Consider the following 15,662-nt stretch of genomic DNA (forward strand, 5'->3'; position numbering starts at 1 on the left):
TTAGGCCAGGTGCAGTGGCACATGCCTGTGGTCCCATCTACTCGGAAGGTTAAGGCAGAGGCTTGCCTGGGAGATTAAGGCTGCAGTGAGCCATGATTATACCACTGCACTCCAGCAAGGACAACAGAGCCAGACCCTGTCATTCATTCATTCATTCATTCATAAATAAATAGATAAATAAATAAATAAAGCAGCTCTTTCCCTAAGTGACCTGAGGTAATCTGTGAAAATGGTTCACTATTCACTTGACCCAGAGAACCCCACGAAATCATGCGCATCAAGAGGTTCCAATCTTCATGTTCACTTTAAGAACACTCGTGAAACTGCCCAGGCCATCAAGGGTATGCATATATGAAAAGCTACAAAGTATCTGAAAGATATCACTTCACAGAAACAGTACGTACCATTCCGACGATACAATGGTGGAGTTGGCAGGTGTGCCCAGGTGAAGCAGTGGGGCTGGACACAAGGTTGGTGGCCGAAAAAGAGTGCTGAATTTTTGTTGCACATGCTTAAAAACACAGAGAATAATGCTGAACATAAGGGTTTAGATGCAGATTCTCTGGTCATTGAGCATATCCAAGTGAAGAAAGCACCTAAGATGTGCCGCTGGACCTACAGAGCTCATGGTCAGATTAACCCATACATGAGCTCTCCCTGCCACATTGAGATGATCCTTACTGAAAACGAACAGATTGTTCTGAAATCAGAAGAGGAGGTTTTTGTTTCCAGAAGAAAAAGATATCCCAGAAGAAACAAAAACTTATGGCATGGGAGTAAATTCAGCATTAAAATAAATGTAATTAAAAGAATAAATAAATAAATAAACAAACAAACAAAGCAACTCCATCTTGGAAACTAAACCACTATTTTGGTTTAACTGCAGTTCCAGGAAGTCCTTGAAAATTCCCAGTTTATCTATTGTTCCTTGTGTAACAGCAGATATTTACTGTAAATCCTACTCTTAGGTCAAACAACTTTGATGTTATCCACTTCAATGGTCCTACAGCTCATATCTGAACCACTCCTTTCCCTGTGGTATATAAGCCCCAGGTCTAGTGGGTAATGGCATGGGGATCTACCATCTTGGCGTCTGTTCCTTGAACTCAGTTGCTTCTGTTCATAATTTCTTATTAAATGTTTCTTTCTAAAATATTGTATTTGTCAGCTTCTTTCTTCAGCATACCAACTTCCTTAGACTTTGGGGTACTTTTGCACAGACCTGCCCACCACAAAACACTGTCATAGATACAGCAATCCACTTTCACAAAACCCCATGGACAATGCAGAGGGGGAGAACAGGGACTGATTAAAGAAAGGGACAGAAATGGCATCACTATCCAAGACTGAAAAACAGGCTGAATGCGTTATCGCTCAGACCCAACTGCGTATTTCTAATGTCTTCATGTTTTCAATCACTCTGTGAATTCCCTTATGCTGATTATGCACAGGACTATGTAAGACTTAAGCAACACCTGACGCTGGTGGCTCACACCTGTAATCCCAGCATTTTGGGAGGCTGAGGCAGGCAGATAATCTGAGGTCAGGAGTTTGAGACTAGCCTGGCCAACATGGAGAAACCCCATCCCTACTAAAAATACAAAATTACGGCCGGGCACAGTGGCTCGTGACTGTAATCCCAGCACTGTGGGAGGCTGAGGCGGGTGGATCACCTGAGGTCAGAGGTTTGAAACCAGCCTGGTCAACATGGTGAAACCCCATCTCTACTAAAAATACAAAATTAGCTGAGTGTGGTGGTACATGCCTGTAATCCCAGCTACTTGGGAGGCTGAGGCAGGAGAATTGCTTGAACCTGGGAGGCAGAGGTTGCAGCGAGGCAAAATCGCGCCATTGCACTCCAGGCTGGACAACAAGAGCGAGACTCCATCTCAAAAAAAAAAAGAAAAGAAATACAAAAATTAGCTGGGCATGGTGGCACGTGCCTGTAATCCCAGCTACTCAAGAGGTCGAGGCAGGAGAATCACTTGTATCCAGGAGGCAGAGGTTGCAGTGAGCTGAGATTGTGCCACTGCACTCTAGCCTGGGCGACAGAGTGAGACTCCATCTCAAATAAATAAATAAATAAATAAAATAAACAACACTTGGGACACGGACGTTTCTAAGGCATTGCATTTTTCTACTTACTTACACTAAATAATTCTAGAGATTGGCAGGCTACCCTTCTGTTTTTAGCATCCATCTAGACTTGTGCTTATCTCTATCATTTTACTTGAAGCATGTTCTGGCTACCAGTGACGGTTCCTTGAGTAAACACTGTGGCTTAAAAAAACCAGTTTTTGTTTTTATTATTTAAAAACACTTTTGTAGAGATGGGGTCTATGTTGCTCAAGCTGGTTTTGAACTCCTGGCCTCACAAGATCCTCCTATCTCAGCCTCCCAAAGTGCAGGGATTATAGGCATGAGTCACCACACCCAGCCAAGAAAAAAAAAAGTTAATAAAATTCATCTCGAATTCCCTATGAACACAGAAGTAATCCCTGGGACATGATTGTCCAAATTTGTGTTCTACTCTTTCCCTTTTCTCTTTCTTTTGGTAGAAGTTGTGGCTCTAGTCCTGTCATTGCCACTAAGATATCTATGATTTTGGGCAAGTCACTTTGTCTTACTGGGGCACAAATGACATATGTGAAAGTACTCTAAATTGCAGGCTGAGTACAGTGGTTCATGCCTGTAATCCTAGCAGTTTGGGAGGATGAGGCATGAGGATCACTTGAGTCCAGCAGTTCAAGACCAGCCTGGGCAACAAGGCAAGACACTATTTCCACAAAAAGTTAAAAAAAAGACATTAGCCAGGCATGGTGGTGCCTGCCTATAGTCCTAGCTACTGGGGAAGCTTGAGGCAGGGGGATTGCTTGAGCCCAGGAGGTCCAGACTACAGTGAGCTATGGTGGTGCCATTGTACTCCAGCCTGGGTGACAGAATGGGACTTTGACTCATAAGTAAATTGCAAAGCATTAAAAAATACAATTATTATTATTGAACTAGGTGATCTCTATATTTCCCTCAAGGTCTACAATTTTTATTCTACACTTTTGATATTTTTAGTGAATGCATCTGATCTAGGAGCCAGAAATTGCTCTTTGGTACGTTTAGAAGACTCCTTTCTTTTTTTTTTTTTTTTTTTTTGAGACAGAGTCTCACTCTGTAGCCCAGGCTAGAGTGCAGTGGCACGAGCTTAGTAACTGCAACTTTCACCTCTCGGGTTCAAGCGATTCTCCTGCCTCAGCCTCCCGAGTAGCTAGGACTACAGGCGCTCACCACCACGCCCGGCTAATTTTTGTATTTTTTAGTAGAGACGGGGTTTCACCATATTGGCCAAGCTGTTCTTGAACTCCTGACCTTGTGATCCGCCTGCCTCAGCCTCCCAAAGTGCTAAGATTACAGGCGTGAGCCACCTCACCCAGGCTCAACTTTTAACCAAGCAAGAATATTTAAAAAACCAAAACCACCTACCATCAGCACCATTTCATAAAAGAGCATTTTAATGACAGAATGAAATATGTGAAATCAGATAAATATATGAAAAATGTATTGCTTACTTTTCTCATATCCTCATGGAAAACTTTGTTAGCGACTTCCACCTGTCCATATACAGACCTTTGGGAATCAGTAATTTAGATCACTTCATGCCCACCCTTACCCTGACCCTGGCTTCATTGAGCATTTTTATCACAACACCAAAATATCATTCTAAATGTATACCTCATCCCCTTATGGAGAACTCCTCAAGTTGAGGAATCCATTAAACTTTGGATGTGTGTGAGAAAATTAGCAGAATAGGAGTGATCTCTGGAAAATTCAAGATGCTTAAACTTGGCTTTTTTTTTTTTTTAAAGACCAGAATTAATTAATTTTTAGACGGAGTTTCACTCTGTCTCCAGGCTGGAGTGCAGGGGCACCATCTCGGCTCACTGCAATCTCCGCCTCCTGGGTTCAAGCGATTCTCCTGCCTCAGCCTCCCCAGTAGCTGGAACTACAGGCACACGCCACCACGCGCAGCTAGTTTTTGTATTTTTAGTAGAGACGGGGTTTCACCATGTTGGCCAGAATGGTCTCGAACTCCTGACCTCAGGTGATCCACTCGCCTCTGGCCTCCCAAAGTGCTGCGATTACAGGTGTAAGCCACCGCACCTGGCTGCGTTTTAGCACAGAATTTAACAGCAGATTTTAACTTAGTCAAAACATGCTTTAGAGTCAGCAAAGGAGAATGATGTCTAATAGTGGTGATTGGGAGTTGGGCACCCTGGGTGTTGGTTGTGCCTTAAAACTTCATGCTAAACTTTAGGGGAAGTCTCTTCCCCTCTCTCTTCAGTTATCTTCCGAGATGAACCCTGTTACTAACCTTAATTACTTGATCACCTTTCAAAGTTGCAGTTAAAATTCTTCACATTTTTCTCCCATTTCTATTTAATTAATTATTTTTTTGAGAGAGGGTCTCTCAGTTGCCCAGGCTGGAGTGCAGTAGCGTGATCTAGTCTCACCACAACCTCCGCTTCCGAGTAGCTGGGGTTACAAGTGTACATCATCACACCCGGCTAATTTTTGTATTTTTAGTAAATAAGGGGTTTCACCATGTTGGCCAGGCTGGTCTTGAACAACTGACCTCAAGTGATCTGCCCGCCCCAGCCTCCCAAAGTGGTGGTATTACAGGCGTGAGCCACTGCGCCCGGCCCTCATTTCTACTTTAATTAAATTTTATTTTGGATAGGCTTAGCTTAAATTTTTACGACTGAGGTCTGACTTAAGATGATAGCATAAACCATGGAGCTTTCTTATGTGAACATTGTTACTACTCAACCCAACTTTCCCAGGTCAAATTTTGTAATATAAAACGTGGCCAAGATTTGATTCTCTGATCGATTTTTAGTAAAAAAGAAAAAAATTTCCGGGTAGTTTTAAATGTTGTCAATTAAATTTTGTAATAGTTACCTCTACTCTGTTCAGGTTAATACTGCGGTTTTCAACATGACCAACATACGATTCTTTGTTGTTGTTTTGGTGGGGTTCGGGGGCATAACAGTTTTTTCACTCTTGTTAAATTAATTTTCTGTTGATTCCATCTATCCCTAATCTTCACTATGAACAAGACACCAGGTTTTCTTCTGAAGATCAAAAGTGGTAGTGAGGCAATAATGCAAAGACGTAGGACGGCAGGGGGATTCCAGCTTCTTTCTTTTTTCCCCTCCTGTGGAAAGAGGGTCTATAACACTCCGTAGTAGAGAAGAAAATTCTAATTATGAAGGGTAATTAGCTAGGCTTTGCTACAACCGAGAGCCCTGAACGATTCCTCAACGCGGGCTGCTTTTCTCTTCCTCTCCACCAGAGGCGATAGCCTCTTTCCAAACAGAAACTGGGTTGGAATAGGCCGGTCCGGGGGAGCGGCCAGAAGGAAGATCAAAGGTTAAAAACCGCCTCAAAGAGTAAAGGTCAATACCAACTCCTAAGGAGGCCTGAAGCTTTCATCTGACACGAAACATGAAGGTGACTCCTCCCAACATCGAGGCCTGGGGCCACTCAGCCTTCCAGAGACCCGATGGGTCCGAGGCGAGTAACAGGTAACACCGGCTAAGCCGCCGCCGACCGGAAGTGGAAGAAAACCCGGGGCGGGGTGAGGCAGGCCGCGGCACGCCTGCGCAGTCAGCAGGAGTTGCAGCGCTCATGCGCTAGTGGGCGGTGACAGGGTGACGCTCGGAGCGTGGGCCGCGACTCTCACGGATCCGGTTCCGCCCTCTCGCTGCCCATCCTTCGGAGCGAGCGCCCCAGATCCCTTTCCCAGAGTGCTCTGCGCCGTGAAGAAGCGGCTCCCGGGGACTGGGGGCATTTTGTGTTGGCTGGAGCTGGAGTAACAAGATGGCGGCGTCGGCGGAGTGACAGGGGTCCCTCTGGGCCGGAGCCGGCGGCAGTGGTGGTAGCGGTATCGCCGCCCTAGCTCACCGCGCCCCTTTTCCAGCCCGCGACGTCGCCGCGCAAGCGAGGCAGCGGCGGCCGCCGAGAAACAAGTGGCCCAGCCTGGTAACCGCGAGAAGCTTTTCACAAACTGCGGCCTGGCAAAGAGAAACCTGACTGAGCGGTGGTGATCAGGTTCCCCTCGGCTGATTCTGGGCCCCGAACGCCGGTAAAGGCCTCCGTGTTCTGTTTCCTGCCGCCTTCCTCCTTAGCCTTGTCCAGTGTAGGAGCCCCAGAGGCCTCCGTCGTCTTCCCAGAGGTGTCGGGGCTTGGCCCCAGCCTCCATCTTCGTCTCTCAGGATGGCGAGTAGCAGCGGCTCTAAGGCTGAATTCATTGTCGGAGGGAAATATAAACTGGTACGGAAGATCGGGTCTGGCTCCTTTGGGGACATCTATCTGGCGATCAACATCACCAACGGCGAGGTAATCACCTGGGGTGGGGTTCACGATAACGCTGCGCTTTTCCTCATTCCCCCCACCACCACCGCGCACCCCAAAGTGCTCGGGCCTCTCCTCACCGCACGCACTCGCCAGGGAGTCCAGGGAGCTAGTTTTCCTGGCTTACGATCCTCGCCCGCTCTCTCCCTATAAGGGTCAAGAACCCGATAGAAAGGTTGGGGGAACTAGTTTCCCAGCTTGTTAAACACATCCCATAAATGTCCCTTCATCGAGCTTTTTTTTTTTTTTAACCGACTTTTAAGGTGGAAACGGCAAAATCCTCTTTCTGTGATTCCCATGCTTTGCTTTTCTTTTTTTTAGTTTTTAATCCTACTGGGCCTCTTGTTCCAATTAGAACGGTTTCCGATCGCCTAGTTCCTTAAAAACCTCTCACTACGTTCAGAGGTTGCCTCTTTTTTTCTGGATGAATCATTTTCCTGCACTTTAGAGGACGTACGGATTTCGTCACTACCCCCTGAAGAGGCCTTTGAGGCTAGTTGCCTCGTTTTATAATTACAGAGAGCTTTCTCTTTCCAGCTTTTCACTTCTTCCTTGTAGTCGCGACTTGGAGTTTTGCTAATGTCTCTCTCCTTTCCTAAGTGACATTGAATCCGTAGGGATGTTGATGCCATCATCCCCTCTTTCCCCTGCAGGAAGTGGCAGTGAAGCTAGAATCTCAGAAGGCCAGGCATCCCCAGTTGCTGTACGAGAGCAAGCTCTATAAGATTCTTCAAGGTGGGGTTGGCATCCCCCACATACGGTAAGAACCCCGTGCATGTAGGCGATCCGCTGAGGGAAGCACGGAATGAGGAAGTGGGTAGAGGCAGGTAATGAGACCAGCTGAATCCGGGTCTTGTTTTAGTTACCTGGGTTCTCTGTAGCTGGTGGTTTCCTGTAAGTCATCGCAATCACTGAGTAAATTTCAGTTTGCCAACTTACTTCATTGTATTACACTGCTCCATTTCGCTTCCGTCATTCTCTTCCCGAAGCTTTCGTTTGCAGTTATGCGTGCGGGTCATCTTTGATCCCTACGCGGAAGGGTTAGCTGCTGCCTTTTTTACGGCGGCACGTCTGATGTTCTTAGGTTTGTCCAGTGAAGTGGATTTGAAGGTGCTGAAGCGACCCGGCAGTGTCAGTTCGAGTTGCTATTGGAGCTGGCTTGGGAAATGGCTGCTCTTTTGTTGTGTTTTTGTTCCAACATGTCTTCCTCCTCCGCTTAGAAAATGGCGGAACGACGTGACTCAACCCCATATTCCTGCCCTTTTCTCAGCTTGGGTTCACAAATTATGCTTCCTTGATTCCTCCTTTAGCAGCCCCGAGTGGATTAAACCTTTGAAAAGCCGAGAATAAAGCTGCAGGAAGCGGTGTGGGGGTTCGAGGAAGGAGATGGCATAGTGACAATGTTTGTGATCTCTGCAGCAGATGTGACACGAAATTGTTGAATTATACTATGTAAAATCCTTTGTGGTTCTTTTAAAAGTGTTAATTACTCTTTCTTTTCGTGAATGGTCATGTTTGGCACATTTCAGTCGGGACTAAATTTGTATAGGTAGTGGCAAAGGCAGTTTGAGCAGCACCAACTATGTTAAAATTTACTCAAATCAATTGTATTAAAAGAAATCTTAATCACGTAGCCACACTTTGATAAGTAATTTTAACCTGTTGAGTTTGTCAGTAAATCTTAATATCAGAGAAATTGCGGCCTTTGTTGGTGTGGAATATTGGTGAGTGCAAATAGCAGTAAGGAGTATAAAAGATGACGAGATAGAAAGCCATTGTTCTGTCAAATGGTTAACTTTACTTTGGAGGGTTTTAGAGTAATGTTTTAACTTTTGGGATTAAAGAGCCTCTTCATGGAATGGAGACTAAAATATAGTTTAAAACCAAGCTGTTTTCCAGCAATAATCTAAAATAACATTTGCAAAAATATTCAGAATAGCTGAGAATGGTATTTACTGTTTACTGGAGACTTTTTTTTTTTTTTTGAGACTGAGTTTTCGCTCTTGTCGATCAAGCTGGAGTGCAGTGAATGGCCCAATCTTGGCTCACTGCAACCTCTGCCTCCTGGGTTCAAGCAATTCTAGTGCCTCAGCCTCCTGAGTAGCTGGGATTACAGGCGCCCGCCACCACACCCAGCTAATTTTTGTATTTTAGTTTCACCTGTTGGCCAGGCTGTACTCGAACCCCTGACCTTAGGTGATCCGTCTGCCTCGGCCTCCCACAGTGCTGGGATTACAGGCATGAGCCACCGTGCCCGGCTTTTTTTTCTTTTGAAACGAAGTCTTACTCTGTTGTCCAGGCTGGAGTGCAGTGGTGCACCCTTGGCTAACTGCAGCCTCTGCCTCCCAGGTTCAAGTGATCCTCCTGCCTCAGCCTCCCAAGTAGCTGGAATTACAGGCTTGCACTACTATGCCAGGCTAATTTTTGATTTTTAGTAGAGACAAGGTTTTACCATGTTGGCCATGCTGGTCTCCAACTCCTGACTTCAGTTGGTCTACCTGCCTCGGCCTCCCAAAGTGCTGGGATTATAGGCGTGAGCCACTAGGCCCGGCCTGTAGCCCCTTTTTCTATTCCAGTTTGTATTTTTTGTATCTTGAGTTAAGGACTGGGTTGCATAGTCTTTACATGGAACCAACCCAAATAAAACTGTCCTTAAAAAAAGTTCCAGCCGGGCATGGTGGCTCATGCCTGTAATCCAAGCACTTTAGGAGGCCAAGGCAGGCGGGTCACTTGAAGTCAGGAGTTCAACACCAGCCTGGCCAACATGGTGAAACCCCGTCTCTACTAAAAATACAAAAATTAGCTGGGCATGGTGGTGTGTGCCTGTAATCCCAGCTACTCGGGAGGCTGAAGCAGGAGAATAGCTTGAACCTGGGAGTTGGAGGTTGCCGTGAGCCGAGATGGCGCCACCGCACTCCAGCCTGGCGACAAAGCGAGACTCCATCAAAAAAAACACACACACACAAAAAAAGAAACAAAGTTCCAATGCTGATTTACAGTTTGAATGGAGAATTGAATGATAAAATGTGCTATTGGTTGTAAATGAGCAAGTAAATCTTTTGGAAGAAAATTCCAAATTTCTTTTATTAGGTGAATATTAATGTGAAATCTGAGATGATATAGATTTGAGGTTTTTAAATCATTCTTGCCTTTAAAAAAAAACCTCCTATGTGGGAAAATAAGGCCCCTCACTCCTGATTTGCTTTCCATCACTATAGTTTTTCCTAGAATTTCATATAAATGGAATCATACAAAATGAGGTCATTTGTGTCTGGCACTTTTCACTTAACATAATGTTTTTGAGATTCGTCTATGTTGGGAGATTTTATAAATTTCACAAATCAGGTTAAATTTAATGTATTTGAAATAATTTTCAAAAAGCATTAAGCATTGTCATTTTCAGTGCTAAACCCAAGTACAGTACATGGCCTTTTATCTGGTAGCTTTTATTTAAGACCTGATATAGACCCATAAGGGCAATGAGTAATGTACTGAATAAGCACATGAATAAATTAACTTCTGAGCAGAATTATAGTAATAGGTGCCTATTATAAGGTGGTGAGTGCAGAGAGAGTTATGGTAGTTTTAAGCTGCCTGTGGCTGGGGCTAAACAGATTAACCTGGCTTTCAAGTTAAGGCTTCCTGAGAGAGGAGATGGGATTTCAGGATCTGGCTCTAAGGAAGAAAGCTTGGTGAACTGGTTTGGTAAGGCATCCAAGAACAGAGTGTGGCTTCTGGGTGTAGTCTCTAAGGCAGAACACAGTAATTGGATGAAAGTGTGGAAAGGGTAAATTTGCTTTAGGAGTGATAGGGTCAGGTATATGGAAACAAAAGTGGTTCATTTGGTTTTAAAGTGAAATGTAAAAAAAAAAAAAAAAAACTGTTTCCATTGAAGCGAAAAGGATAAAGATTTACGTAAACGTTCTTTATTTGGATAGCAACATCTTCCCATCCCCCTCAGTTTGTTCCCCACTATTTCTGTATCACCTGTGCATGGTGTGTATTTAATAAATATTTACTTGGTAAGTATTGAATTAAGTTGACTATTTAGTGTTAGCTAGATAAAAGTTATGTGTTATGTATTGTTTTAGAAGTGTTGTCACTAATTTTAAAAAATTACATTTTGCTGCCTTTATCCTTCATATACAAATTTGTTCAATCACTTCCCTATGTTTTCTGTTACAAAACTCCTTGTAGGATTTGCTTTTTTTTTTTGACATAGAGTCTCACTCTGTCACCATGCTGGAGTGCAGTGGTACAGTCTTGGCTCACTGCAACCTCCACCTCCTGGGTTCAAGCGATTCTCCTGCTTCAGCCTCCTGAGTAGCTGGGACTACAGGCACATGCTACCACGCCCAGCTAATTTTTGTATTATTAATAGAGACAGGGCTTTACCATGTTGGCCAGGATGGTCTCTATCTCTTGACCTCATGATCTGCTCGCCTCGGCCTCCCAAAGTGCTAGGATTACAGGCATGAGCCACCGCACCCAGCCAGGATTTGCTTTAAAGATACTTTGGTATATCTTACAACAGAGACTGAAAATTACCTGGCCTGCATAGATGACCTGCTTAATCAGGTCCTTCCTGTGTAATTTGAGAGACCTATTGTTAAGAAGCATAGCATCCAGAGTGAAGAGCAAGGATAAACTGGGCGCTATGGCTCACACCTGTAATCCTAGCACTTTGGAGGCCGAGGTGGGCAGATTGCTTGAGCTCAGGAGTTCGAGACCAGCCTGGGCAGTAGAGACAGGTGAAACTCTGTCTCTACTAAAATACAAAAAAAAAAAAAAAATTAACCTGGTGTGGCGGCGTGCGCCAGTAGTGCCAGCTACTCAGGAGGCTGAGGCAGGAGAATTGCTTGAACATGGGAGGTGGAGGTTGCAGTGACCCAGGATCATGCCATTGCACTCCAGCCTGGGCTACAGAATGAGACTCCGTATCAAAAAAAAAAAAAAAAAAGCAAGGGTGAGAGAATGGTATCCATTTTCTTGATATTTTAAGAAAATAAACTTCCAGTTCTAGGCACTTTGGAAGCCACGGCTTAAGGTACAGACATGGCCAAGTCCAAGAACCACACCACAACACAAGCAGTCCCAAAAATGGCATAGAAATGGTGGACCCCAGATTCCTGAAGAACATGCACTTTGTTTGCCAAGAAGCACAAGAAGGGCCTAAAGAAGATGCAGGCCAACAATGCCAAGGCCATAAGTGCATGTGCTGAGGCTAACAAGACCCTCGTAAAGCCCAAGGAGATTAAGCCCAAGATCCCAAAGGGTGTCAGCTGCAAACTCAATTGACTTGCCTACATTGCCCACCCAAGCTTGGGAAGCGTGCTTGTGTCCGCATTGCCAAGGGGCTCAGGCTGTGCCAGCCAAGGCCAAGGATCAACCAAGGCCCAGTCTGCAGCTCCAGCTTCAGTTCCAGCTCAGGCTCCCAAAGGCGCCCAGGCCCCTACAAAGGCTTCAGAGTAGATATCTCTGTCTGCCAATGTGAGGACAGAAGGACTGGTGCGAGCCCAGGGCTGCCGTCTTCATGGGACTGGGGTCCTCCTGTGCTATTTGTACAAATAAACCTGAGGCAGGAGAAAAAAAAAAAAGAAAATCCTTGGACCTTGTGAATTAATATGTGAGAGCTCACTTAAAATTACAGTTGACTCTTGAACAATGCTAGGGTTAGGGGTACTGAACCCCAGCCCACTCCCACTATGCCCTGCAGTCAGGAATCCACGTATAACTTTTTTTTTTTTTGAGATGGAATCTTGCTCTGTCCCGAGGCTGGAGTGCAATGGTGTGATCTTGACTCACTGCAACCTCTGCCTCCCAGGTTCATGGGATTACAGGCACGCCGCCACACTCAGCTAAGTTTTGTATTTTTAGTGAAGACGGGGTTTCACTGTGATGGCCAGGCTAGTCTCAAACTTCTGACCTCAGATGATCCACCCACCTTGGCCTGCCAAAGTGCTGGGATTACAGGCATGGACCACTTTTGACTCCCCAAAAACTTAACTACTAGTAGCCTACTGTTCACTGGTAGCTTTACCAATAACATGAATGATCAATAACTATATATACATATATGTATACACACACACACACACACACACATATATAGATATATATATATAGCTCTTCACCCTCATCATCCTCACTTTGGGCTGAGGAGGAAGAAGAGGGGTTGATCTTGTTTGGGTAGCAGAGGCAGAAAAAAACCTGTGTATAAGTGGACCTGTGCATTTCAAGCCCCTTTTGTTCAAGGGTCAGCTGTATTGAGTTTCTGTTAAAACCTTTTTTTGTGTGTTCCATTCTCGATTGAATTAATAAGTTCTCCAAATGAACAATTTAAAAAATTTATTATTATTTTTATATAGATGGGCTCTTGCTATATTGCCCAGGCTGGTCTTGTACTCCTGAGCTCAAGTGCTCCTCCTTGGCCCCCCAAAGTGCTGGGATTATAGGCATCAGCAACTGTGTAGCAACCCAAGAAATAATTATGGCATACCGAAAAATTCTTATCTAGATAGGTTTTGGAGGTTTGAGCTGTAGATCTGCCATGTGGTATTGACTGGGTGATCTACAGTCAGTCAGTTCCTTAATCTGTGTGAGCCCATCTGTTTCCTCATTTAGAAAATAAAAAAAGGATTGTTCTAAATGAAAAGGAGGGTGCTGAACAGAAAGATTTAGGGCTGCTTTTGCCAGCTAAATACTCATTTCCATTTGCCTTTGCATACTGAGCTTTTGGGTGGGGTTTTGTTTGAACAAGGGTTCCCTACTTAAAAGTGTCACTGGCCTCATTGATCCTAAGGCCTTTTAGTCCTGGAATTTTAAGACCTATTTTCAAAGGATAGTAGCTGGAAAGAAAGCATTCCAGCAGTTTGATATTGTGTCTACTACTGCCTTCCTTTCTTGTTTTTCCTATTTTTCTTTCATCTTTTATTATTTTTATTTTTAGCAGCAGGTTCTAGCTCTGTCACCCAGGCAGTGGTAGTGGCTATTCAGAAGCATGATAATAGCACACTACAGCCTCAAATTCCTGGACTCAAATGATCCTCCTGCCCCTCAGCCTCCTGAGTAGCTGGGACTGCAGATGAATGCCTCCTCTCCCAGCTGCCTAGTGTTTTTTAATCACTATTTTTGCCCTCTGTGTCTGAAGGTCAAATGTTTTAGAACGTATTTATAAAGCACTAGTTAATCCTTACTCTTCACTTTTAAAAGCAGCTTAATCTTATCTTTGGCACTGAGCATATATCCTGTGAATAACATAATGGCTGTTACCAGAGAACAGATGATGCTGCTTTGGGTATGTCTTCATTAAGATATATTACAGTATCCATGCTTAGCTTGGACTTGGAAAAAAAAAAAAACAGGAAAACATACATCACAGATCACGAAAAATGTGCTTTTTAACTCGAAGGAAAACTGAATTCGTGGAGCTGCTTTATACTGGCTTATGAGATAATGTAATAATGCTAGGTAGCATTTTAATCTGGACAAAATGTTAGAGATGTATATAGCCCTATTCCTACTAATACAAATTAGACTGTTGAATCTCAAGGAAGTTACTAGAGTGTCCTAACTTCCAGTTCTCCTGAGAATCATTATCGCCTTTATGTCAAGCCCAAATCATGCCTGTTCACACCCTCCATATCATTCCATTTGATGCTGGAGAGCCATCCTGTACTTCTTCACTTGTTGGCATTCTGCCTCATAGAGAAGCTGAAGAGCTCTTATGTAAATAGAAGTAACCTATTTGTATTTAATTAGATGCTTATGATTCAGGGTGTTCTTATTCTCCCTTTTGAATCTGTGGATTGCAGGATAAAATCTTGTTAGAAATTATTAATTTGTGGCAAGGCGTGGTCGTTCCCACCTGTAATCCCAGCACTTTGGGAGGCTGAGACAGGTGGATCACCTGAGGTCAGGAGTTCGAAACCAGGCTGGCCCACATGGTGAAACCCTATCTCTACTGAAATATAAAAATTAGCCAAGCATGGTGGTGTGCGCCTGTAGTCCCGGCTACTTGGGAGGCTGAGTCAGGAGAATTGCTTGAGCCCGGGAGGAAGAGGTTGCAGTGAGCTGAGATCACGCCACTGCACTCCAGCCTGGGTGACAGAGCAAGACTCTGTCTCAAAAAAAAAAAAAAAAAAAAGTGTGTGTGTGTGTGTGTATATATATATATATATCTCATTTTGGAGTAAATACTGGAACCCATGTAAAGTATGTGGGTTATTCCTTGGCTTTAGTCAGTGGTCCCCAGCCTTTTTGGCACCAGGGACAGGTTTTGTGGAAGACAGTTTTTCCACAGACCAGAACTAGTAGGGCGTGGGGTGGAGGTGGGAATGATTTTGAGATGATTCAAGTGCATTACATTTATTGTGCACTTGATTTCTATTATTATTATTATATTGTAACATATAATGAAATAATTATACAACTCACCTTAATGTAGCATCAATGGGAGCCCTGGGCTTGCTTTCCTGCAACTAAATGGTTCCATCTGGGAGTCATGGGAGACAGTAACAGATCATCAGGCATTAGATTCTCATAAGGAATGCACAACCTAGATCCCTGCAGTTCACAGCAGGGTTTGCACTCCTATGAGAATCTAATTCTGCTGTTGATCTGACAGGAGGCGGAGCTCAGGCGATAATGCCAGCATTGGGGAGTGGCTGGAAGTACAGATGAAGTTTCACTTTGCTTCATACTGGATACCGATCAGTGTCCCAGGGATCAAGGACCCTTGGCTTTAGTCATTTCTGGAGCTAGATCTTTTATTTTTTTGAGACGGAGTCTCGCTCCGTTGCCCAGACTGGAGTGCAATGGTGTGATCTTGGCTTACTACAACCTCCACTTCCCGGGTTCAAGTGATTCTTCTGCCTCAGCCTCCTGAGTAGCTAGGACTACAGGCATATACCACCATGCCTGACTAATTTTTTTGTATTTTTAGTAGAGATGAGGTTTCACCGTATTGGCCAGGCTGGTTTCGAACTCCTGACCTCAAGTGATCCACCCTCAAGTGATCGGCCTCCCAAAGTGCTGGGATTACAGGTGTGAGCCACCACACCGGGCTGGATCATTTTGTTTTAAAGTATATTTAAGTTGTACCTAAAATATCATTAAGTCTTGGTTTTCTCATGATCTGTCACTGTTTACCAGGGATTTTTGCTGTCAAGAATTCTGTAAAGTGAAAAGTTAGAATTTGGAACAAATGTTGCAAAGTTAGTCCTTGAGTTTAACATAAGTTTTTCTGAGCTTATATG

General features: G+C 44.2%; 1 protein-coding gene and 1 pseudogene across 8 annotated transcripts in view; both read left to right on the top strand.

Moving 5' to 3' along the window:
* Positions 1-229: 229 nt before the first annotated feature.
* Positions 230-780, top strand: LOC111552630 (annotated as a pseudogene).
* A 4,882-nt stretch (positions 781-5,662) lies between these two features.
* Positions 5,663-15,662, top strand: part of CSNK1A1 (casein kinase 1 alpha 1) — a 58,116-nt gene continuing 48,116 nt past the window's right edge. For all 8 annotated transcript variants that reach the window (XR_002734688.3, XM_023226967.3, XM_023226968.3 and 5 more), the window contains exons 1-2: positions 5,663-6,390; positions 7,059-7,165. Coding sequence is in view for 7 of the 8 variants with exons in the window: in XM_023226967.3 (XP_023082735.1) it covers positions 6,268-6,390; positions 7,059-7,165 (230 nt within the window). In the remaining variant the exon portion in view is untranslated. The remainder of the gene's footprint in view (positions 6,391-7,058; positions 7,166-15,662) is intronic.

Source organism: Piliocolobus tephrosceles, chromosome 4 (genome assembly GCF_002776525.5).
Source record: "Piliocolobus tephrosceles isolate RC106 chromosome 4, ASM277652v3, whole genome shotgun sequence".
Lineage (NCBI taxonomy): Eukaryota > Metazoa > Chordata > Mammalia > Primates > Cercopithecidae > Piliocolobus > Piliocolobus tephrosceles.